Here is a 27,289-nt window from a genome sequence, read left to right on the forward strand (position 1 = left end):
AGGAGAAAGGAATTCATTGCAGGTGTGGCGCGCAGTTGACAAACTGAAAGATGGGTGGCATGGTGTGGCGACGGGAAGACATCATTGAAAACGTGTTGAGTGTACGTGACATCCCACTTTTTCAATTAAAATAAAATTTATATTTTTGATACAAATAATTCAATTATTTCATCTTTCGTTTTCAAACTTCTTTCTAATAAAAATAAACTCAAGTAACTTATATTCTTATGTATATGTTGAGCTGTGCGAACATTATAGGATTGGGACGCTTATTATTACTTGGGTCGGACTTAATCTCCAAAATTTTGGATGGGCCAAAAGCGATGTCACTTTCTTGGTTTCCTTGATGTGGGAAGCTTGGAAAATTTTTTTTTGTTGTTTCAAAATTATTTCAGTGGAATTTCTTTTTTTGTTTTTGAGAAAGAAAATAAGACACAAAATGAGGACGATACAAGCCAAGTTCATCCCACATGCTCTTTAATTCACCCAAATATTAAACAAAAGAACGATCTCCTTGTTGCAATTATTGATATTTTGCTGCAATTGATAAATATGGGCATCATTGTTTTGATGACCATATAAATCCCTCACAAATTCCCAAAGTTCTTTAGCACTTTCAGCAAAAGTAAAGATTTCAGCAACTTTGGGTTCCATAGAATTAAGAAGCAAAGACATAGTGTACTAGTTTTTAGATTTCCACTCACCATACTTCTCATTATCAGTCTTAGGAACAGCTTTTGTGCCATCAACATGCCCAAACAATGATTTTCCACCTAGTGCTAGTGCCACGACACGAGACCATGGAACATAATTAATTCAGTCCATTAAGAAGAACTGAAGAAAGCCTTGGAGATGGATTAATTTCTGATTGTCCACCCATGGATTATGTGCAGAAAAAATAATAACCACCCCCAAAGAAATAGGATGGATCACTGACGAGTTTCGGTGTGAGAAAATCTAATCGATTGACTTCAAAAAACGAGATTTGTAGGAACTTAAAGAAAGGGGTACAATACCTTACCTTTTTCCTGCTCTGATACCATGAAGAAACGGAAAAAGAAAGAAGTAATACGTGGTTCAGCCATAGATTGTGACTGACATCCACGGGAGAAGGTAGGAGAATTCTTATTCATGAGTTGCTGTAACAGAGCACCCTCAATATAAATACAATTACATGAGAGCATTCAAAGGAATTAATCCCACGGCTTAAGCAGCAAGATATATAAGCATCCAATCTTCACATAATAGGCAACATAATCACCAAATAATCTGTTACCAAATATGAACATATTTTTCCTCCTTCTCCGCCAACACTTCTAGTATGCTCTCAAAAAGAAAAACAAATACAAAGAACTTGCGCTTTTTAAGATACTAACGCATGGAAATTCGCATTCTAGCTCTTTAAAGGAATCTTCGAACTTGCAAGCTAGTCCATTTGGTGGGGTGCTTGTCACAAGTTCACTAAGGTCTCGAGTTCAAGACTTGTAATAAGTAATTTCCTTATAATAAGTACTTCGTAATTCGTCAGCTATGATGATTTCATGGCTCATGGAAATCTGCATAGGAGTTTTGGACAAGTTGAAGGAAAACAGAATTGCCCAACATTCTGCATACTGAAACAAATTTCTCTTGAGCAGAATATGATAGTTAGCCTCAAAAGATTCAGCCAGAAACTAATTAATAAGTCAGTATCTAAATCAGAATATGTATTGGTGAATAGAGCAGAGATGCGCAGACAACATGAGGCTTCTTAAACATAAGTTCGTGATACTTCATAACTTAACACAGTATGAGAACTCAGGTTGGGAGAGGTTTGGGTTTTACAATTCCCTGTATGAAATGTGCTTCTTCCGGACAAGTTGAACTTTTGAAATAATTAGTAACTTAACACTATAAACTATAAATTTCTCGCCGTTCAGAAAAAAGAGATTCGCCGTTCACACAGACATATTCCTTCCACACATACATGATGTGGTTTTGTTTTTGTTATCGATGACTTGAGGTTTATCCAAAGGAGACCACCTTGAAAGGCTCTATATTATATCAGCACACTCACAAGGTAATGTGGCAGTAATGCCGCAATGGAGGGGAGGCAAAAGGGAAGAGGAAATGTAGACAAGCAGCTATTCTTCCATGGATTTTATTGCATTGGCGCATCTGTCTGACCGGATCAATAAGAACATCGAATTAAATTATGTATATATCGAAGGACTTATACATTCGGTATTTGGTCAAAAAAATTATAATTCTACTTAAACATGCATCGGATACATAATCCCACAAAGTACAATGGGGCCATGCTATTAATTAGTAATCTCTTCTAGTACTCCAATGGGAGTACATATGCTATAGGACATGCTTGATTGTCAGATTAATCTTAGAAAAGATAGAAAAATATGGGATAAAAAATGCTGATTGAGGTATGTGTGCAGTCCACATGATAATAGACAAAATTATGAGTACCTTGGGATTAGGTATATTATGTTTGGTTAGAATAGGATACTAAGATAAGGAAAAGGAATGAGTAGAGTTTTTGACCGTTGGATGAGGGGGCGTCCACCCTCCTCGAGGTATTAGCTAGCTTATCTCTCATATATATATGAGAGTAATGAGACTATGACCAAAGGTTTTATATATATGTGGGCTCCTAGGTTCTCTCACTCCCTTAATCTTACTCTTCTTTATCCTCCAATCGAACATGGGAGTCCGAGAATCATGTAGTGCACCCCTGTTCCAAAAGGTCAAGTACTGCAAGGTCCCCGGGTCCCCAAAGATGCACATAAAGTCATATAACCCTTCACTATGATTCGTGACAAATAAGATATTCGTAACTCTTCTTTAGTCCTAATCTTGCTATGCCACATACCATTCTCCAACTCAAGTTTTGACTTCTTTAGAACTTGGATCTCACTGTCTCCCAGTATCTTTACTTGTATCATACAGTATCTGTTGGTTGATATAATTGATGCCTAACAAATGGAACAACTATATCATGCCACGTATATGTAGGCATTAATATGCACTTCGAATTTCGAGTACCAAACATTGGACAATGTGGCACAATATTGGTTTTTTAAGGCTCTCAGTTTAACAACCCTTAAAAAAAAACGTGTAATTTTGAAATTAAAAAATAAAATACTTCCACGCATCATTTTATAAACTTCTTTGCGCCATATTAAAGAGCTCTTAAAGTATTTTAATTTGGTGTGAAGAAACTTGAATAATGCTTGTAAGAACTTCATTTTTTGAATCGAAAATTGGACAACTTTTCGTGGGGGCCAATTTCGAGTACCAAAGGTTTTCGGTGACAAGCAGTAAAATTATTTGTCCCCGTTAAGTATATTCCGTGTCAACACCAATTTTTTGTCACCAAAAAGTGTCAAAGGGTGTCACCATTGGTGTTTTTTTGTTGTAGTGGGGTGGGCAATTTGGGACTGAGAGGGTATTTTTTACAGCATTTCCAAGTTCAAATCCTAACTCAGCCACTGCTTGTATCATACATTATCGAACGAATGGAAGAACCATATATAACATGCCACGTATATGTATCAAGTTTATAGTACCAAACATTGGATAATGTGGCAGTAATGGCGCAACGTGGGGGTGGCAACACCGCTAAAGGGAGGTGGCCGTACATATTTATTTGGACAACTCACTACCCATTGCACATGAATGGATACTAAAAGAATAGGTACCTAAAAACTATTACATTATTGTTGACTTAAAAGGGCCCACCTTACATATTATTATTTTTATACTTTAGTTGTCTAAATCAGGTAATGTGCATCTCGATTATTCCGAGAGGACATATACCACCGTCTTTTTACGGGGGTCCCAATTAATGGTAGAGCAAAGTTTTGTATGGACTTGCCCAAAGAAATTGATAGCACCCGTAAGATTTCAAACGTAAAACTTTAGAATGAAGCAAATTCTTAAGTTTTGTATTTTTATCACTAGGCCAAGTTATATACGTTCAACCAACTGGGACTAGCTCAGTTGGCAAGACTCTTACATGTCACTAGGAGGTCAGGAGTTTAAGTCTTCTCATTTATGTGTGGATTTTCTTTTCTTTGTATTTGTTGGGGTTATTTATCTCTTTAATGGAGTTTGTAATTGAACCGGGGTTATAGTGATTGTGATCTCTTTGATGGGCTTATTTATCTTGTTGGTTCAGTTGTTGGACTTGGTTATTTTGAAGACTTTTACACAATTAATGTAGTGTCTCGTGATTTATACTTTGTACTTTATACATAATGTAATAATCTCTCCTACCGATTAAAAAAAAGCTAGATGCATTCTAGAATTTTGCAACTCTCACTGTCCTAATTATTCGATCATTGTTGACATAAAAGGGCCCACCTTCAATATTATGAAGACTATGTAGTTCAACCTTATCCCCTCTTCAATTAGTATAAATATCAAAACCATAGGACCTTCTTTTCACCATTCTAAGTTTTGAGCTTTCTATAACTACACAAGTGAAAGAAAATACTCCCAAACCATGGCTAGTTTTTCCAAACCAAGGAGTAGTCGTTATGAAATCCGATCGATTAGTTTGCCCAGTCGATCGCACCCAACAACGCTTAGAATCGAAGAGGAGCTAAACAAGCTCAAGATATCTGAGGCATCATCAACAACGACGAATGCAGAGAAAATCTGCAGTCGGCTATTAGGCCTGAATGAAGTGTACAAATGCCTGGACGAGGCTCTAAAGTTGCCATTCACCCAGAAAGCCCTTTCTCTCGACCAGCATGAGAGATGGATCGATGAGTCCTTGGACGCATCGGTCAGGCTTCTCGACGTTTGTAGCACTGCAAGGGATTTCACATCGCAGATAAAAGAGCGTGTTATAGATCTCGAATTTGCTATCAGGAGAAAGAAGGGGGATTCAAGGATTCAAGTCTGTACCGCAAAATACTTTTCCTTTAGGAAGGAAATGAACAAGGGCGCGAAGAAGTTGATAAAAGATGTGAAGCAAATTGACAACAAAATCGCATCGCTGCCGCTGTTGGATCAACAGCTTGAAGATGATCACCATGTGACCGCGGTGATTAGAGTTCTAAAAGAAGTTAGTTCGATCAGCGTGTCCATTTATAATTCCCTCCTCTTGTTCTTTTCCCCGCGGATTTCGAAGCCCAAGTCCAAGAGTTGGTCCAAATTGTTGGACAAAGGCAGAGTAGCGTGTGAAGAACAGAAGGGGAATGGGAATGAGCTGCAAAGCGTGGATGTTGCATTGAGCAACAAATGGCAATGTGGGGGTTCAAGTGATCAAGTGGGTGAAAATATGAAAATGGCACAAAATGGGCTTCAGGAATTGGAGGCCAGAATTGAGTCTATCGAGAATGGTTTGGAGTGCTTGTTTAAGGGATTGATTAAAGCAAGAGCGTCTCTTCTAAACATAGTCTCCCTGTGAACCTTGTAGGACTTGTTTAGAGTTATGGATTTGAACTCTGAGTTCAACAGCCTTGTACATGAATCCATTGTATTGGTGTATATGAGAAAAAGAACATACAAATTGTGAAACACACACACATACACTCTCTCTCTCTCTCTCTCATTGAATAACAAATGTCAATCCTGGTTAAACTTTGGGCGTTAAATTTAGAGAGGGAGGAATTTTAACTTGAAGAAATATGTCAAAATGGAGGAGGCCACATTAGCAGAAAAGATCAATGCTCTTGACGATCTGGAGGAAGATGATGAGCTCGAGGAAGGAGCCTCCCTTTCTCTGGAATTTTAATTCTGGGGTTTGGCAGTGCTTTTGGTTAGTTTCTCTTGGCATTTTTGGTTTTGTGGTGCTGTGCTTTCTTTGGTAGAACCCTCTTGAATGGTGGCTAGATTCACATCTTGAGCATGGTTGAGACCTGCACATTTAGCACACGCGTTAGTGCCCAAACCAGGTCATGGGGGGTCCAGGGTAGGCACTCCAACGGTCAAGTTAGAAGGAGGGAAGAGAAGCTTTTTAGGTCATAGCTAGGGTTTCGGAGAGAGAGTCAGAATTCAATTACCTTATTCTGATGGTGGAATACTCCTTTAATAGGCAAAGGTAACTTGGAACCCAACCCACACGCATACACCATGCGCTCGGTGATTGGTTCCCACTTAATCCACTAAATCAGGTCCGCGATCTAAGGCCTGATTTAGCTCCCGCTCATTCAATAAGGGAAACGGTGTCATGCCACCTGTCACTTCAACCCGATTCTACCTAACTTCCTCTCCAAGTCAGGGAGCAGGGGTGGCTCGGTAGAGTTACCAATTGGTCCGGCGGGATGCTGCCGAACAGAAAGACATAACTGACTAACTCGTACCCAATTTCATGGTTCCTCCACTGGTGAACGAACTCGGCCCAGCGAGACAAGTCCGGAAGAGGCATATTGAACACTGTGCACCGCTGGTCCGTCCAACCCTTAAGTCCACGAGTATGACTAGTCGTCAGCGTGACGCGGCCATCGCCCGGGTCGCTTAGCCGAGCCATGCCCACCATAGGTTTCCTTTGGGTTTTAGTTTGTTTGGGTGTTATTTTGTGGGGTCTTTTAGCGGGTGTAAGGATTTCGCTTTGGTCATGGTGTCTTGGTTGGTTTCCTACCATCCTTTTTGGTTTGGTTCTCGCGTGGCTTTTTGCCGGTGTGCCTGACATCTGTTTAATCTTTGTATCCCTTCTCAAAGATTAATGAAATCTTTTTTGCCGATCAAAAAATAAAAATAATATATCACCCTTAGCCTAGGCCATGTCCAAGAATCACCATGGATTTTAGAGGAAACTTTAGCAACAAATTAAGATCTAGCTACCCATATTGAGTCCAACCCTGCTTCGAAACTTATATTATTAAGGTCCCAAATCATGCCGATCATTAAGCCTAACAACAAAGATTGGCTATGCCCTACCCCCCATCTGTCATCTAAGGCTGGAAAATAGATCTCAAATTGAACCATTTCCTCACAAGCCAAGGGATTCGATCAGTAACCCAGAATATAATGGCCAACACCTTTGTCCATCTTCGTCCTCGTAGACATATTCCTCATAAGCTTGTATGGATCCCTAATTAATGCTACTAGTTACACAAAATTGGAGTTCGAGAGTAATCAGAGCAAGCTCGCAATATTTGGTTAAGATGCGCCCGGGGCGCATAACATTGCGCCTGAGGCGCATTTCAACTACACAACAAGTACTCAAACTTCATAGGCTTACAAAGAACACTCGCGAACTCCGATTTGCACATGGTTTGAACCATTGAAAAACTTGTTGAGTCTAGTTTATAACTCAAGTGGTTTGAATAAATTATTTATCAATTAAAAAACATGACAATTTTGCCCTTAACAAGTCGAAAAACAAATCATTTTGGGAAAATCATCGCATCACTCTCATTTTAAATCGGATAAAAATAAAGAGGGTATTAAACGTAACAAAATGTTGTGGAGTCAAACCATAAAATAAATAAAATTTTGTTTTGAAAAGTTGATTGAAACCAAACCAATTCAAAGATCTTCAAAACCACTAAGACTAAAATACATTTTCATGCCCTTTTACTCATTGTATGTTTCATTATTTACTTAAATCCCTACGTACGTTGGTGATAAAGTTGAAATATGGTGCTAGTTGTGGGGTAAACGAAAGATGTCTACGGGGTGAAGTAATGGTGGTGGAGTTGAGGTATTACGGTGGTATCGTTGGTGGTGAAAGGATATATGGTAGTGCTCTGAAGATTTTCGTAGTTAACGATAGTTCTCTACCCACTTTTCATTAGTGAAATTTTATTATTTGTATACTTAGAGTCCATCATCTTCTAGTACTTGGAAAAACCTTTTTGACAACATAAAATAGACCTTGATCCAGTTTAAAATGAGCGAGCAAGATGTTAGCGTGCATCTTACAAAATATTTTTGTTGACCCACGTACTGAGGAAAAAAATGGATATTTTCTTAGGGCCGTCTGTTTGACGAAACTAATAATAAAAAGACATGTAGTATCATAGGACGTCCAATCCGATTGGATTAACAGATCGAGATGAGGTTAATAATATATCACCCTTAGGCCTAGGCCACATCCAATTAAGAATCACCATGAATTTTAGAGGAAACTTTAGCAGACAAAGATCTATCCATATTGAATACAACCCTGCTTCGAAACTTATAATACTAAGGTCCCAAATCATGCCAATCATCCTGCCATAACAACACTGATTAGGCATTCCCTAGGCCCTAGCTACCACCCATCTGATCATCAAAGGCTGGCAAATAGATATCAAATTGAACCTTTTCCTCACAGGCCAAGGGATTCAGTAACCCAAAATATAATGGCAAACACTTTTGTACATCTTCTTCCTCGTAGACATATTCCTGATAAGCTTCTATGGATCCCTAATGCTAGTAGCAAGTTCACACAAAAAATTGGAGTTCAAGAGTAAGCGGAGCAAGCTCGCAAAGTTTGGTTAAGATGTGCCCGAGGAGCATTGTGCTCCGAAGATCTTTGTAGTTGACAGCGGCTCTCTACCCATTTTTCACAAGTGAAATTTTATTGTTTGTATAGTTAGATTCCATCATCTTGTACTGCTTGGAAAAACCTTTTTGAAAACATATAATAGACCTTCATCCAATTTAAAAGGAGCGAGATGTTAGCATCTTAGCGAAATAATTTTTTTTTTTTACCCTCTGAGGGTAAAAGTGGCATATTATTTCATGTAAAAATAATTTTCAATCCAAAATACTTAGGTTATAAAATACATTCAACAAGCTTTTTAACGGTTCAATCCACAAACAAAATGGAGTTCGGGAGAGATCGGAGCAAGCTCACAAAGTTTTATTATTGGTGGAATTTCAAAGATGCGCCTGAGGAGCATTGAGCTGCGCCCGGGGCGCATGACATTGAGCCTAAGGCGCATTCGAACTACACAACAAGTCAAATTTCGCAGGCTTGCCACGAACACTCCCGAACTTCGATTTGTACGTGGTTTGAACCGTTGAAAATCTTGCCTAAGGAGCATTGAGCTGCGCCCGGGGCGCATGACATTGCGCCTAAGGCGCATTCGAACTTCGTACACAAAAAGTCAAGAACATTGATCTGCGCCCGGGGAGCATGGCATTGCGCCTAAGGCGCATTCGAACTACACAACAAGTCAAATTTCGAGGGTTTGCCACAAACATTCTCGAACTTCAATTTGTGCGTGGATTGAACCGTTTAAAAGTTTGTTGAGTATACTCTATAACTCAAGTGGTTTAGATCCAAATTTATTTATCAGTTAAAAGACATGACAAATTTGCCTTGAACAGGTCAAAAATTTGGGAAATCATCGCATCACTCTCATTTAAAATTGAATCAAATTAAAAAGGGTATTAAACGTAACAAAATGTTGTGGAGTCAAACTGTAAAATAAATAAAATTTCATTTTGAAAAGTTGATTGAAACCAAACCAATTCAAAGATCATCGAAACCACTTAGGCTAAAATATATTTTTACGCCCTTTTACTCATTTAAATTTCATTATGTACTGAAATTCCTACGGTGGTGATAAAGTTGAAATATGGTGGTAGTTGTGGGTAAGTGAAAGATGTCTATGGGGTGAAGTAATGCTGGTGGAGGGGAGGTGTTACAGTGGTAGTGTTTGGTGGTGGAAGGGTGGTAGTGCTCCGAAGATCTACGTAGTTGACGACGGCTCTCTACCCATTTTTCATAAGTGAAATTATATTGTTTGTATAATTAGATTCCATCATCTTTTAGTACTAGGAAAAACCTTTTCGAAAACATACAATAGACCTTTTTTTTTTTTTGCTCGGCAAAACGAAAAATTTATTATCTCGAAATGGGTACATCGAGAGGCAAGCTCGTTTAGCACAGACGCTTACGAGCATAGGAGACATGAAAAAAACAGCGTCCAACGGAAAATTGGACCGCACGACACCTAAACAAAACAATACACTTTTACCTTTCTCACGCCATCTAGATAACCCTTAAAATCCTCGACCGAGTACACCTTCATATTGAACTTCACTTTAACCCACATTGCTACTCTGGTTTTAATCAACTCCCCAAGACCCTCCACACGCCCTGAAACATTATTGAAAACAAGGTCGTTCCTTACCAACCATAAAGACCAAACAGTGGCATGGAAGGTTGTTTCCCATAGATATTTCTCCAGATTTTTGAAACCCATACCAAGCCACCAGTTGAACAGATCCAAAAGGGAGGCATGGCACACCCAAGAGATATGCCACCAGTCCAAAATTAGGGACCAGACTTCCCAAGAAAATTGGCAAAGTAAGAAAAGATGCTCAGGCGATTCTTCGTGCCACGAACAACGAGGACACAGCACCGATTGGCCCTCGGAGATCAAGTTTCTATGGAGCAATACCGTTCTCGACGCCACTCTGTCTTGGAGAGCCATCCACGAAAAAATTTCCACCTTTGAAGGGCTAATACCTTTCCAGATCGATTCCATCACCCAATTGTTCGTGGATCCCAATTTCTCCCATTTGTTATAGACTGATCTCATTGAAAAACCGTTATCTGAAGACCATCTCCACCTTAACACATCCCGTTTGGATTGGTCCAAAATTACCAATTGTAATCTCAGGAGTAATTCATCAAATTGCAGTACTTCCCAATCCCGAAGCCTTCTCTGAAAGAGTATATACCATCCACCATCACCTCTTGCATCCTTGACGTCACTAATCACCATTTTTTTTTGAGTAGATATTAAGTATAGGCGTGGAAACTCCTCTTTAAAAGTTGTGTCCCCCAACCAAACTTGATTCCAGAAAGAAATCTCCTGACCAGATTGAACCACCAATCTAAAACCCTCCTGAATAATGGAACCAATACAAGAGGAGGTTTCTCCGATCGAACATATATCTCTCCACAAAACTGAAACTTTACCAGAAGACGGCAGTCGGCGTAGCCAGCAACCTTGCTCCAGATTGTACTTGCTTTTGATTACCTTCACCCATAATGAGTCACAGTCCTTATAGAATCTCCACCACCACTTAGCTAGAAGAGCAAGGTTTTGGATCGACAAATTTTTTACCCCTAACCCTCCATACACTTTCTTTTTAGTAATCACATCCCATTTAACCAAGTGAAGCTTTTTCTTGTCCATCGAATCACCCCAAAAGAATTGTCTCTGAATCTTTGCTATCCTCTTGGCAATTGATACCGGCATTTTAAATAGAGACAGGAAATAGACAGGTAGACTGCTAAGAGAGGAGTTCATTAGGGCTACCCCTGAAGTATTGAATCTCATACGCCATATACTAAGCCTTTTCTCGATTCTTTCGATCACTGGTTCCCATGATTTAATTCTAGTCGGATTGGCTCCCAGTGGTAGGCCCAGGTATTTGATTGGCAGGTGGTCAACTTTACATCCCAAAACCCGAGCCAGGGATGTTACAACCTGATGGCTAATTTTAACCCCACACAAAGAGCTTTTAGAAAAATTTATCTTCAAGCCCGACATAAGTTGGAAACAGCGAAGAATTCTTTTGATGTTAGCCAACTCTACCTTATCATTGTTGCAGAAAATAATTGTATCATCTGCGAATTGAAGGTGTGACACCACAATCCCATTTGCTCCATTCGGCCCAATTCTTGCTCCCATGATGATGTTCTGTTCCTTCGCTCTCTCGAGCAAGATGTTGAGCCCTTCAACCACTATATTGAAAAGAAAAGGGGATAAAGGGTCACCTTGTCTCAACCCCTTCTGAGTTTGAAATTCCTTTGATGCGGACCCATTTATTAGCACTGACATAGACACCGAAGACAAACACTCCTTGATCCAATCAGTCCTTTTCTCCCGAAGCCAATTTTTGCCATTAAGTCTAGCACAAATCCCCAATTGACACAATCATAGGCTCTTTCGAAGTCAGTTTTGAAAATCAAGCCCCCATGAGAGTTGTTTTTCCAACATATAATAGACCTTGATCCAATTTAGAAGGAGCGAGATGTAAGTATCTTAGCAAAATAAATTTTTTTTACCCACTGAGGGTAAAAGTGGCTTATTATTTCATGTAAAAATAATTTTAAATTCAAACAACTTAGGTTATAAAATACATTCAACATGCTTTTTGACAGTTCAATCCACAAACAAATTGGAGTTCAAGAGTGATCGGAGCAAGGTCACAAATTTTGATTTGTGGTGGAATTTAAAAGATGCGCTTGAGGAGTATAGATCTGCGCCTGGGGCGCTTGGCATTGCGTCTAAGGCGCATTCCAACTACACAAGAAGTCAAATTTCGAGGGTTTGCAACGAACATTCCGCAACTTCAATTTGTGCGTGGTTTGAACCATATAAAAGCTTGTTGAGTATACTCTATAACTCAAGTGGTTTAAATCCAAATTTATTTATCAGTTAAAAGACATGACAAATTTGCTTTTAACAGGTCCAAAATTTGGGAAATCATTGCATCACTCTCATTTTAAATTGAATCAAATTAAAGAGGGTATTAAACATAACAAAATGTTGTGGAGTCAAACCGTAAAATAAATAAAATTTAATTTTGAAAAGTTTATTGAAACCAAACCAATTCAAAGATCGTCGGAACTACTAAGGCTAAAATATATTTCTGCGCCCTTTTACTCATTTAAATTTCATTATGTACGCAAATCCCTGCGGTGGTGACAAAGTTGAAATATGGTGGTAGTTGTGGGTAAACGAAACACGTCTATGGGGTGAAGTAATGGTGGTGGAGGGGAGGTGTTACGGTGGTAGTGTTTGGTGGTTGAAGGGTGGTAGTGCTCCGAAGATCTTTGTAGTTGACGACGGCTCTTTACCCATTTTCATAAGTGAAACTATATTGTTCGTACAGTTAGATTCCATCATCTCGTACTACTAGGAAAACCTTTTCGAAAACAAATAATAGACCAGGATCCAATTTAAAAGGAGTGAGATGTTAGTATCTTAGCGCAATAATTTTTTTTTTACCCACTGAGGGTAAAAGTGGCATATTATTTCATGTAAAAATAATTTTCAATCCACAAAACTTAGGTTATAAAATACATTCAACATGCTTTTTAACAGTTCAATCCACAAGCAAATTGGGGTTCGGGAGTGATCGATCGGAGCAAGCTCGCAAAATTTGATTTGTGGTGGAATTTCAAAGATGCGCCTGAGGAGTATTGATCTTCGCACGGAGCGCAAGGCATTGCGCCTAAGGCGCATTCGAACTACACAACAAGTCAAATTTCGAGGGTTTGCCACGAACATTCCCGAACTTCGATTTGTGCGTGATTTGAACCGTTTAAAAGCTTGTTGAGTATACATTATAACTCAAGTGGTTTAAATCCAAATTTATTTATCAGTTAAAAGACATGACAAATTTGCCTTTAACAGGTCGAAAATTTGGAAAATCATCGCATCAATCTCATTTTAAATAAAAAAACTCTCATTTTAAATTGAATCAAATTAAAGAGTGTATTAAACGTAACAAAATGTTGTGTAGTCAAACCGTAAAATAAATAAATTTTAGTTTTGAAAAGTTGATTGAAACCAAACCAATTCAAAGATCGTCGGAACCACTAAGGCTAATAGTTGTGGGTAAGCGAAAGATGTCTATGGGGTGAAGTAATGATGGTGAAGGGGAGGTGTTACGGTGGTAGTGTTTGGTTGTGGAATGGTGGTAGTGCTCTGAAGATCTTTGTAATTGACGACGGTCCTCTACCCATTTTTCACAAGTGAAATTATATTGTTTGTATAGTTAGATTCCATCATCTTGTACTACTAGGAAAAACCTTTTTGAAAACATATAATAGACCTTGATCCAATTTAAAAGGAGTGAGATGTTAGCATCTTAGTGAAATAATTTTTTTTTTACCCACTGAGGGTAAAAGTGGCATATTATTTCATGTAAAAATAATTTTCAATTTATACATCTTAGGTTATAAAATACATTCTACATGATTTTTAACAGTTCAATCCAGTAACAAATTGGAGTACGGCAGTGATCAGAGCAAGCTCGCAAAATTTGATTGGTGGTGGAATTTCAAATATGCGCCTGAGGAGCATGGATCTGCGCCCGGGGTGCATGGCATTGCGCCTAAAGCGCATTCGAACTTCGTACACAACAAGTCAGGAGCATTGCGCTGTGCCCGGGGCGCATGGCATTGCGCCTAAGTCGCATTCTAATTTCGCGGGCTTTCCACGAACACTCCCGAAATTCGATTTGTGCGTAGTTTGAACCGTTGAAAATCTTGTTGAGTATACTTTATAACTCAAGTGGTTTAAATCCAAATTTATTTATCAGTTAAAAGACATTACAAATTTGCCATTAACTGGTCGAAACTTGGGAAAATCATCGCATCACTCATTTCAAAGCAAAAACTCTCATTTTAAATTGAATCAAAATAAAGAGGGTATTAAACAAAACAAAATGTTGTGGAGTGAAACTGTAAAATAAAAAAATAAAAATTTAAAAAGTTGATTAAAACCAAACCAATTCAAAGATCATCAGAACCTTTAAGGCTAAAGTACATCTCCGCACCCTTTTACTCATTATAAGTTTCAATTTGTACTCAAATCTCTACCGTGGTGATAAAGTTGAAACATGGTGGTAGTTGTGGGTAAGCGAAAGATGTCTACGGGTGAAGTAATGGTTGTTTTACGGTAGTAGTATTGGTGTTGGAAGGGTGTAGTGCTCCGAAGATCTTTGTGGTTGACGACGGTTCTCTACCCAATTTTTGTAACTGAAGTTTTATTATTTGTATGGTTAAATTTCATCATCTTGTAGTATATGGAAAAACCTTTTTGACAACATATAATAAACCTTGATCAAATTTAAAATGAACAAGATATGTTAGCATCTTACCGAATTTTTTATTTTTTTATTTATTTTTACCCAGTGAGGGGAAAATGGCATAATCTTTTATGTAAAAATAATGTTCAATCCAAACAAACTTTGGTTATAAAATTCATTCAACAACCTTTTTAACTGTTTAAACCACATACAAATCGGAGTTTAGGAGTGACCGGAGCAAGCTCGCAAAGTTTAGTTTGCGGTGAAATGTCAAAGATGTGATGACAAAGATGCGCCCGAGGATCATTGAGCTGCGCCCGGGGCGCATAAGATGGTGCAATCGAACTACACAAGAAGTCAAACTTTGCGGGCTTACCAAGAACACTCCCGAACTCTGATTTGCGTGTGGTTTAATCCGTTGAAAAGCTTGTTGTGTATACTTTATAACTCAAGTGGTTTGAATCCAAAATTATTTATCTATTAAAAGACATGACAATTTGCCCTTAACAGGTCAAAAATAAATCATTTTGAGAAAATCATCGCATCACTCTTATTTTAAAGGGAGAATTTTTCCCAGGTCCATTATACCACTTTCCAAACCCACTAAGTCCATTTCTAAATTCTATAACCCCCTAAGTCCACTAACCTATTAGTAAAGATATAATAACCCTGGTTAGTCTAATATACCCCTGCTTTCAAAAAATCTTTTATCCCGTTTTTTCCTCCATTCCCCTTTCTTTCTCGGATTCCTCCATTATAAAACCCTCCCCCCCCCCCCCCCCCCCCCCCCCCCCCCCTTTTTTTCCAGAAGAACAAAACCCAGACGAATCCCAGAAGAACAAAACCCAGACGAACTTGGTGGTAGTCGGCAATCTTGGTCCTCGTCGGGCTTCTTTGGCGTCAGCCCTTCTTCGTTGTCCTCGATCGGCGAGAAGCACTCGATCGTCGTCGCCGTCCTCAAGCACTCAAATACCGGCGTCGTCTCCATCGCCGTCGTCAAGCACTCGATTGCCGTCGTCACTCCAACAACGAGATCAACGGACGAAAAACAGAGATCAACCCACATCCCAGACTTCCTTCATCGTTGATCGCCCTTCGTCGCTGACATCGCACTTTTCCTCGCCGTCGTCGATCGTCGTCGATCGTCGCTTTTGCATATATGTATATATAGTTTCTGATTTATATAACATTATATATGATCTACTGTCTCGTAAGACATTTTATATGATGTTCTGTTGCTTTTGCATATATGTATATATAGTTTCTAATTTATATAACATTATATATGATCTACTGTATCGTAAGACATTTTATATGATGTTCTGTTGCTTTTGCATATATGTATATATAGTTTCTGATTTATATAACGTTATATACAATATACTGTCTCGTGAGACATTATATATGATGTTCTGTCGCTTTTGCATATATGTATATATAGTTTCTGATTTATATAACGTTATATACGATTTACTATCTCGTGAGACATTATATATGATGTTCTGTTCAACAAATATATAGGGTTATATATGGTTATATCAATGTTGGTAACTGAGTCCAGTTCAAGTTATATATAGGAACTCATTAGCAAAGCACAATTGAACAGTTAATAATATATAAGTTAGGGTTTTGATTGCGAGTAGATATGATTATATCAAACTCTGATCATTATATGTTCTACTTTATTGAATTGGCCCGCGCAGCGGCCTTACTGACTTATTATTTGTGCAGTTGTTCAAGGGGTGAAGAGTATTAAGTTACATGTGAAATCGACCGTGAAGAAGGTGACGGCGACAAAGGGAAAGAAGTTACAAGATCTCCTCTTCTTTTTTTTCCCATTTTTTTTAGAGTTAGAAAGGACAGAATCTCATGTATAATGTTATAAGGCTATACGTTTATTTTTTGTCACACTTATTACGTTTTTTTGTGTGTATTTATTTATGTGGCAAAATAATACACATATAAAGTTCTTTGTTTGTTTTTGTATTGTAAACATATATAAGATTATTTATATACGGTTATCAGAAGTTAGTCAATGAAGTCGCTGCGCGGACCAATTCAATAAAGTAAAACATATGACGTTATATGTGAGTTTCTATGCTGTGAAACTCCAAAAAAATAAAACATATAACATTATATGAAAGCTGCTGACTTGTGTATCTCCCAACAAAAAAAGAACATATATTGTTACTCGAAGCAAGTCATTAAGGCCGTTGCACAGACCAATTCAATAAAGTAAAAATATAATGTTATATGGGAATTTTTGTGTAGCGAAACTCCAAAAAAATTATAGAACATATACCATTTTATGTTAATATATGTACGTTCAGATGTATACGTGGAATGTTATATGTTCTTGTATTATAATCAAAAAAGATTTCAAAAACTCATATAACGTTAAATGTGAGCCGATGAATGAGTATATAACGTACAATGTAAGAGCCGATGAATGAGTATATAACGTAAAATGTAAGTATCGCACGTTAAATGAGAACTGATAAACGAGTATATAACGTTATATATGTACAATTATGTTACACCTCGTCTTTTCCTATTCCTAATAATTATATTTCTGTAATTAAAAAAAAAAAAAAAAGGATTTTATGGTTTGGATCATAATTGATATTTTTCTCTCACCACATAGTACAGTTGTCGGCACTATTACAGTGATGGGGTATAAGTCTAAATAGTTTTAGTATTGGGTGTTTTACCGTATTAAATACTTATAAAATGGTTACCTATTATTTAGGAAAGAACGTGGGTTATAGGAGACTAGGGTTTTATATCGAAGTATATCGTTCGAGAGAGAGAGAGAGAGAGCGAGAGTGTAGCAGCCAGAGTTGGGAAGGTTTTCAGAGTGGTCTCTTATACTCCTGTTCTCAAGCTCGTTCTCGATCTTCCGTCGGGGTTAGCATCTTTTTCTGTGTTCGATTGCATCACTTTTGGACCCAGGTGAGTAGTTAAGTATGTTACGTATTTTCGAAAGATCCTTGTGTCCCTTAAAAGTATTTCCTTCAGAAATTTATATGAATGTTATTCGGAAACTCAAAACTGTTTATAAGTTGTTCTATAAATTGGCATGCGATGAATTTTCTGAAATCAATTGTTAATATTCTTTTTGGTGAGAACTTGGTGGATATTAGTGGGAACATTTATTTCGGAAGTCCAGGGAACTTATTCCTTCTTGTGTTGGTGACCCTGGCCATTGGGGAAAAGACCGTGTTAGGCCGGTGACCCTAATGCTCAACGGCTTTCTTTCGCCGGATCGTCTTAGGGAAAAGTACCACGGGTTGCCAACCCTGGTGACTCTAAGTTCGATATTGGATCCAATTTTGTTGAGATTTATTTTGGCCATGGTATAGTTTGATTGTGGTATCAGAGCCAGGTTTGAAAAAAAAAAAAAGAAAAAAAAACTTTTGCATTCATTTTGTATCATTTTCATTTAGTGGAGGTCCGATTCCCCAGAGTCCTACTACCATTCGTGAGATCATTTGTTATTTGATGTGTATTGGTACCCGCATAGTATTAAGGAAATAGAAATCATTCAGCAACCCATTTTCGGGATCATTATTTTATTGTGGAGTTTGGATAGGTTATTGGAGGAGAATGTAGCTCAAGTGATTTTATTCATTATTTGGATTGGCACACTTATTTTACGAGTACCTTGATGACAGAATGTTGTTTGACCACAATGCTGTTGAATTCGGAGAGTTAGACTCGATGGTATATAAGTTGGTTTGGAGATTGAATTGACCAAAAAAATATATATATATATCCTGAGAAATTTGGAATAATCAATTATTGAGGTTGGGCCTAGTTTAATAGTGTGAGGGTGCATGCATGTGAAATGACTTCCCTATTTGGAAATTTTGGTAAGCCTTAGGATACTTTGGGTTTGTTGCTATGTTTGATAGGTTCTCAGCGTCTTGATCTTAATTTATCTTTTGGTATAGTCCATCAGGAGAGCTCAATAATTGTACATCATCTAATGGAATATTATATGGATTGACGATCATTAAGGGAGTTTTGTGGTTGATATTTTAGAAAGCTTAGACGACCAGGTGAATATTAAAGGGACTAGTCGATTGTTGAATTTTTAGGTTTTTCTAAATGCAGTAGTAGTTGTTTGGTTTTGAGAATTTGATAGTAGATGGATATGTTTTGTCAAGGTTATGACCGTTTGATTGGTAGTGACTATGCAGTAGATTGTGGCTATAGTAGGATGTGAGTGCTTGGGTTTGTTTCAGTATATTAAAGGGGATTGTTATAGTTTGTTTGGTGATTAGACAGTAAAGTTATATGGAGTGCACTGATGGCGATTTGTAAGTTTAATGCATTACAGTATCAGTATCATGAAATTGTGGGAAGGTTAAAAAAAAAGAGAAAACTTGTGCAGGCAAACTTATGTATTAGATGTGTTATTTTGCCATTGAAGTGGATATGAAGTATTATCGACTCGATCATTAGCAGTGTGGGGTTCTCATGTAAATTGTTGCTAAAGGTTAAAACTCGTACTTTTGGGTCCTTGGGGATAATTTTGTCACATGATTTTGTACGGAACAAAAGGATGAATGCAAGATTCTATGAAGTTGAATGTTGGGGTTAGTGCATGAAGTTAGTCTTCAAGATGCGAGGTGAATTTAAGGATTTTCAGGTAGTAATGTGTATTATATGTTGACATGGAAAGTGAGACTAGGGGCTAGTTAGTTCAAGAATTAGTTTGGTGGAGTGAGATTCCATTTAGCAATACCATTGGTACTGGTCTTAAACTTTGGTTGAGATGAGAAGATTAGATTGCATTTAATGAAGAATTCTAGTCATGCAGCTCTTTTTGGATAAGTGAAATATACAATGATATTTGTGAGGCCTGTTGTTACTTACGGTTAGTTTTGGAGTTGATGATTTGTTGGATTCTCTCGTGAGGACTAATTTGAGAAAGATTCAATGGAACTATTTGGTGGGTACGAGTGTAAGAGGTATAGCTGATTAGAAAACCAATCAATAACAAAAGGTGATCTATTAAATACGGGATCGACTTGTGATACTGTAACAACTATCAAAATCTTTGAGGTTTGAGGAGTTCATTAGTAGACTTTGGATTTTTTTTGAGTGAGCTAGTGGATTGTAGTAGTTAATTGTTAGAGATCAATCCTTAGAATTTGGCTTACCTAGTTTGAACTGGAACTATTTTGATTCTTTCCATGACTACTAATTCTAACCTTGGTTGACTAGTTGGTAGATTATCTTACTTGTTAGTTTTAAGTTAGCACCTTTTAGGTGAAGTTGGAATGTAATGTCAAGGAGAATATTTTTGTGAAAATATTTCTGTTGGTTCATAGCTATGGAAGGTAGTAAGATGTCATGAAGACTTATATGTACTTTTGGAATTTAACTGTTATCGTGTTAGATGCAGAGGAGATAGTTAAATATCATAGCTAGAAATGTGGGAGTTGGACATCAAAGAATCACTTTACTAAGGGAAAGAACACGATGAATTTTCAGACGTTTGATTTAGTTGTTGATGGAGCTTTATTGCTATACCTACTGGGATTATAATGGTTGTACAAAATTTTAGTGTGAAATATATAGGTGACTGTCTAATTTATGCACTAGTTTATATAACACTTTTAAGAGAGAGTAACAGATAGTCATTAATTGGTGGTCCTTGAAGCATATGCCGTAGTGGAGTAGGGATATGTCATGTTTTGTTTAATGGTGGTGCAGTTTGTTCAGATCTTTGAGAATTAGATTTGGTTAAGTGATTTGGTACGGTTTAATAAGTGGTTATTTATTTATTTAATTTAATAGAAGAACGAGCAAACCGATTCAAGTTATGGAGATTTGATTTTTGTTAGAGGGCTTGATATTATTAGATATGGTGTGAGTAAGTTAATTGATGCCAGGATTTGATCTACTAGCTAGAAGCTACATTAGATACATTTAGATGCAATGCTACATAATACAATGAGGAAGAAAGTAGGTTAAGTTATAATTATTGAATGGGCCGGTATAGTTTGGGAGTTTACTGAAAGTTGACAAGTTCAATCTTATGGAGTTTTTGGAGATTCGGGAATTCTTATGGTGATTTCAAATTTTGGTTTGTAATCCTCGTGATGAGAATTGTATTTGGGCTTGATGACTAACTGCGAAAAAAAGAGAGAGAGGGGTTATTAGAGTTTGCATTTAAAGCTGTATGGTTTTTCAAAGTATTTTATTTATCGGCATTAACTTTCAAAATATTGGTTGTCTGCAATGCAAATTTTAATGTTGTTATTTGACATAAATGTTGATTCAAGGAAATTTTTCGCTGGAAATTTTCAATTCCAAGTAGGGTTATGTTAAAGTATGTTTTGGAAACATTTGAGGACGATACTAGTAAAAATGTGTTGAGAATGTGATATGCAGATTTTTCAAATCAATTCGGAGGTCAAAACTTTTAACTGAGATAAGGAATTGATGCCCCAACTATTTTATTTGAAGTAGTAATTTCGACTTCTTTCCATGATGCTACACTATTTGCAGCAATTAAATTTTTACAAAAAAAAAAGAAGCTTTTATTTGATATAGAATTTTATTTGGAAAAAACTAGGTGGCCCTATGTATATTTCTTGAAATGATGGTAAACTAGTGACTATTAGTTTGACATTCTTTTACAATTTTGGAAATGTTAGTTTGGTTGATGAGGTTGAGTTGATTGATTACTTTCGTTTCATAGTTTTGGGTAAGTTCAATTTTTGGAAAAATTGCTATGCATATTACAAGAGATTCTTTTTCAAGTAGTCATTGGAGGGATTTGGTGTTTACAATTGGAGATATGGTGTGTCTTAAGGTATTCCCATAGAGAGGTGTTCTTCGGTTTGGCAAAAAGAGGAAGTTGAGTCCTCGCTAATTGAATTGAGCCTTTTGAGGTGGTTGGTGAGGTAGCATGTTGTTTGGCATTGCCAGCTGGTTTGGCTAGGGTTCATAATGTTTTTTTTATGTATCGATGTTGAGGAGGTATGTGCATAGTCTGTCCAATGTGACTGATTAAGAACCACTTTATATCACGATGATGTGACCAATGATGAGCAACCCATTAAGATACTTGATATGAAGAGAAAGACACTTCGAAAAAAAAAATTCATTTGGTCAAAGTGTTGTGTTGTGCAATTGGTTTATAAAGTCACTTTGGAGCGTGTGTAGGGCATAGAAAAACCAATATTTGTATGCTTGAGGTTAGTATGCAATTTCGAGGACGAAATTTATTTTAAGGGGGGAAGGATGTTACACCTCGTCTTTTCCTATTCCTAATAATTATATTTCTGTAATTAAAAAAAAAAAGGATTTTATGGTTTGGATCATAATTGATATTTTTTCTCTCACCACATAGTACAGTTGTCGGCACTATTACAGTGATGGGGTATAAGTCTAAATAGTTTTAGTATTGGGTGTTTTACCATATTAAATACTTTTATAAAGTGGTTACCTATTATTTAGGAAAGAACGTGGGTTATAGGAGACTAGGGTTTTATATCGAAGTATATCGTTCGAGAGAGAGAGAGAGAGAGAGAGAGAGAGAGAGCATAGCAGCCAGAGTTGGGAAGGTTTTCAGAGTGGTCTCTTATACTCCTATTCTCAAGCTCATTCTCGATCTTCCGTCGGGGTTAGCATCTTTTTCTGCGTTCGATTGCATCACTTTTGGACCCAGGTGAGTAGTTAAGTATGTTACGTATTTTCGAAAGATCCTTATGTCCCTTAAAAGTATTTCCTTCAGAAATTTATATGAATGTTATTCGGAAACTCAAAACTGTTTATAAGTTGTTCTATAAATTGGCATGCGATGAATTTTCTGAGATCAATTGTTAATATTCTTTTTGGTGAGAACTTGGTGGATATTAGTGGGAACATTTATTTCGGAAGTCCAGGGAACTTATTCCTTCTTGTGTTGGTGACCCTGGCCATTGGGGAAAAGACTGTGTTAGGCCGGTGACCCTAATGCTCAACGGCTTTCTTTCGCCGGATCGTCTTAGGGAAAAGTACCACGGGTTGCCAACCCTGGTGACTCTAAGTTCGATATTGGATCCAATTTTGTTGAGATTTATTTTGGCCATGGTACAGTTTGATTGTGGTTCCCCATTGTTGATGGAGTTATTGTTGTGATCACCACCAAGAATATTTATTTGGTTAAACGCTTTATTGATTAATTTATTATTCTATTGGACACCTCGTATGCCAAATTATGATTTAATGGTAAATTATTTTAATAATCGCTTCCGCATTGGAAACATTTATCAGATAACGGATTCTTTTTATTACTATTTGATCACCGGATATTGTTGGTTCATTGGATGGTTGTGCCCCATGTTTATATATGATGAGACATATTTGGCTTTGGATTTGATTAATAATGAAAAGCGATCATTTGAATTTTGGCTACTTTAATTTATTTAGGCTGCGTGTTCCATGGATTAGCCTCATGGATCACGGCCGGTCACTTCTCATTTTTGGGGTGTGACAAGTTACGTTATATACAGTGTATCAGAAAAGGAGAATCTTCTGTCGCTTTATTCCAACGTAACTGCTGGGATTTCAAACGTAGAACGGATAATGGGCTAAAAATATGGGATTTGAATGGAAAGGGTAATCTCCTCTCTCTCTCTCTCTCTCTCTCTCTCTCTCTCTCTCTCTCTCTCTCTCTCTCTCTCTCTCTCTCTCTCTCGTTTGGACTCTGTTGCCCTTTTGGATATGGGAACAACGTGAACATGGGAGATTTTATAGGAGTGGGATATGGGAGATTTTATAGGAGTGAGATATATCAGATTAACAGTTTTTAAAGGTAAGGGTATTTTGGTCCTGAACTAATTCCTTTTTTAATTGAATTGGACTTAAGGCCTCACCAAAACCTAATTAGTGGACTAGAGGGGTTATGAAATTTAGAAATGGATTTAGTGGGTTACAAATATGCTATAGTGGACTTCCCAACAATTTTTTATATTTTAAATGGGATCAAAATAAGCATAAAACTCATCAAAAATTGCAATTGACTCACACAACATGTTCAGCGTAATTTACTCCGAGATTAATCTGCTGCAACCTTGTTTTCAGTTCCCCTTGTTATTTTCTTAGGACCGTTTGTTTGACGAAACTAATAATGAAAAGACATGTAGTATCATAGGACGTGCAATCCGATTGGATTAACAGAGATGAGGTTAATAATATATCACCCTTAGGCCTAGGCCACGTCTAATTAAGAATCACCATGGATTTTAGAGGAAATTTTAGCAGACAAAGATCTACCCATATTGAATACAACCCTGCTTCGAAACTTATAATACTAAGGTCCCAAATCATGCCAATCATCCTGCCATAACAACACTGATTAGGCATTCCCTAGCTACCACCCATCTGATCATCAAAAGCTGGCAAATAGATATCAAATTGAACCATTTCCTCACAGGCCAAGGGATTCAGTATCTAATGGCTAACACTTTTGTCCGTCTTGTTCCTCGTTTACATATTCCTGATAAGCTTGTATGGATCCGTATGCTACTTGTTTATTCTCTTTCGTTTTTTTTTTTTTTGCTCGGCTACTAGTTTATACTCTTTTATTTCTGCAGGATGCCATCAGAAGGCTTGGGACATGCAAGATTCGTGGTGGCGGTAGAATGAAACATCAAGAATATTGTCAATCTTTTTGGATAATCTCGTATGGAAATATTCTCAATTTCTTGTTGCATAGGTAGTGGTTGTAAAAAAATGTTGGTAATGGTGATGAAGTAATAGTGATTGTGTTGATGGCGACAATATTGGTGGTGGGAAGGAGGAGTGCTAGATATGTACGCTGTAAAATAATGGTAGTGGTGGAGGTGGAGTAGTCGTGGTGAAAGTGCATGTGGAGGTGTGGTAGTCGTGGTGTTGAATTGGAGGTATTGGTTAAATTATGGCGGTGCTTCTGGGGTTGAAGTCTGGTGGCAATGGTGGTGGTAGAGTGGAAGCGTGGTTGAGGGTGCTTAAGTGATAGTGGTCTATGTGGTGAAGTGATGGTGCCACAGGGGTGGTGTTATAGTGTTGGTGCATGTGTAGGTGGTAGTAGAAGGGTGGTAGTGCTCCGATGATCTTTGTAGTGGACGACTTTCTACTCACATTTCATAAATGAAATTAAATTATTTGTGTAGTTTGATTCCACCATATTTTACTACTTGAAAACCCTTTTTAACAATATATAATAGATATTGATCTGATTTAAAATTAGCAAGATGAGAGTGTTTTACAAAAATGATTTATAGTTTTGACCTACTAAGGGTAAAATAGTCATATATTTGATGTACGATTAGGATTTGATACAAAAACACTTGGGTTATAAATTAGATTCAACAAGCTTTTAAACGGTTCAAATCACGCACAAATCAGAATTCGGGAGTGACCGGGGCAATCCCACAAAGATTGGCATATGGTGAAATTTTAAGGATGCATCCGGGGCGCATTGAAATGCTCCCGGGGCGCAAGAAATTGCGCTTGGGTGCATGAAAACTTCAAAAATCAAACATCGCATGTTTGCCACAAATACTCCTGAACTCCAATTTGCGCGTGGTTTGAACCGTTAGAAATCTTGTTAAGCCTACTTTGTAACCCAAGTGATTTGCATCCAAAATTATTTGTGCATTGAAGGACATGATGATTTTACCTTTAACGGGTCTAAAAAGTAATCAAATTTGGAAAATCATCGCATCTTCCTCATTTTAAATCGGGTGCATATCTATTTTATATCAATAAAGAGGGTACTCAAGGTAATAAAGTACTGTGGAATTAGGAGAAAATTGTTGTGTTTAAAAAGTGATTGATTTACGAACTTAACTCTCAAATTTATATAACCCCAAAGATATTGCTCTCAAATTAAGCAACATTACTTTAACACTTGGGAGATTTCTCTACAAATTATCACCAACCATTGTGTTGCAACGCCGAGAGGCCTTTGGCCCAGCGACTTTTCAGGAGTGCAATTAGTGCTAGCTAGGAGAAATAAGATTAGAGTTCAAGTCCTCTTTTAATGTGTTAATTTAATTATTCTAACAATATTGACTTTTGGCGCAGATAGAAAAAACCGTTGTGTTGTAAACACAAACAATTCTTTATCTTTCTAACATGCATGTATCCTACCAACTATGGGTACACCAAATCTATACGAGATTGTGTGGTACTTATTTTGGGTAACACATTAATGATTTAGAGCCATTTAAAATATTATTTTAAGGGTCCCCGCAAGCTAAAAAAAATTAGCTCATTTAGTTATCAGTAAGTATTTCATCTATTCATTCGATTTTCGTCTCTACAAATCTAGGTACAAATTATATCGATCAAGCACTTAACGCTATCCAAATGAGCTGATTTTTTAAAAAAGACTCTTAAAAGTTTGTTTGAAATAAATTGAAGGGCTCCAATCATTTGTACATGAGTACTTCTACCACCACATTCATTTACACACTCATTCACACACCCACACTACAACAAGGGTAGAGCCCGTACAAACTACACACCCAATGTGTGTGGGCACCAGCTTGTTGTGAGTGTGGATGTGTGAATGTGTGTGTAAATAGGTGTGGTGTTTGAATTATTGTTTGTACATTTGGTATACTATATGTGACACGAAGTCTACGGACAATATTAAAATTAAAAGATATATTTTATTAGAGAGACATGATTTTTATATAAAATGTGTGACTTCTAGTTTTAAATGAAAAGACATTTTTATTAGAGAGCATATCTTTTATACTATCTAAAAGCTTTTGACTGTCAATTTTGAATCAATAGACACGAAGTCTACGGACATGATTTTTTGCCAACCCACATTGTTTTAAAAAAGTCTTTACGTTCTCTCATCTCACCTCGTTATTTTGGGTAATCCTATTCAGATTCGACACCCCGGATTTCAGGGACAAAATTAGAATTTCATAAACAGGGGCCGAACTATGAAGAGTAAGTAGCAGGTTACTGACCTTCTAGTTTTAATCAACCATTGACATAGTCCATAAATACTTTCCAATTGTTTGAATTCAGGATGCTGAACGACGTTATGCTCAAAATGATTAAGCTACATTATTGAAAATGTTATTTGAACTTTCCCAATTCTTGAAAATACTTCTCAATTGGCCGTGTGAACTTGAAGTACTCAAATTAAATTATTTTTTTTAGAAATAAAAAACCGAAACTATAGGGGGCATTGGCCATAATTCCGTCTCTGCCCGACTTCCTTTAATCGTGCAACATGGGAGACATTCAGAGAGATCGAGTGGTTGTATCTTGGAATTATATTTAATTAGCCGTTTGAACCCAAATGGAGGGAGGCAAATATGACTTTAGGACAACGAATGACGTGCCAATGTTTCACAATATATTTCTAATTTTTATAGTTTTTTATGATGATGATGATGGAGGAGCTCTCTCCGCTCACACTCTCTCTTGCCCTCACTGTCTAGCCCCCACACACACTGCCAAAGGCAGTCAATACAAAGGGAAAAAGGGCCCAAGGGGTTTCATCCCCTACAACACACCCACTCCACTTGGGTGTACCCAACAAAACAAATTCTCAACAACA

The 27,289-nt window shown here is 37.3% G+C and overlaps 1 protein-coding gene across 1 annotated transcript; it reads left to right on the top strand.

The window, feature by feature from the left end:
- The first annotated feature begins 4,501 nt into the window (after window positions 1–4,501).
- LOC131303214 (uncharacterized) lies at window positions 4,502–5,740 on the top strand. Its single transcript, XM_058329983.1, has 2 exons — window positions 4,502–5,401; window positions 5,606–5,740. The coding sequence occupies exons 1-2, from the start codon at window positions 4,502–4,504 to the stop codon at window positions 5,738–5,740; spliced, it is 1,035 nt and encodes a 344-aa protein (XP_058185966.1).
- The last annotated feature ends 21,549 nt before the right edge of the window (window positions 5,741–27,289 follow it).

This window comes from Rhododendron vialii, chromosome 10a, assembly GCF_030253575.1.
Source record: "Rhododendron vialii isolate Sample 1 chromosome 10a, ASM3025357v1".
Lineage (NCBI taxonomy): Eukaryota > Viridiplantae > Streptophyta > Magnoliopsida > Ericales > Ericaceae > Rhododendron > Rhododendron vialii.

Excerpts from the sequence above, each read along its gene's own strand:
- LOC131303214 (XM_058329983.1), top strand. The coding sequence starts at position 4,502 with ATGGCTAGTTTTTCCAAACCAAGGAGTAGTCGTTATGAAATCCGATCG. Across the intron at positions 5,402-5,605 it reads GAGCGTCTCTTCTAAACATA|AGAGGGAGGAATTTTAACTT; the intron begins GTCTCCCTGTGA and ends CGTTAAATTTAG.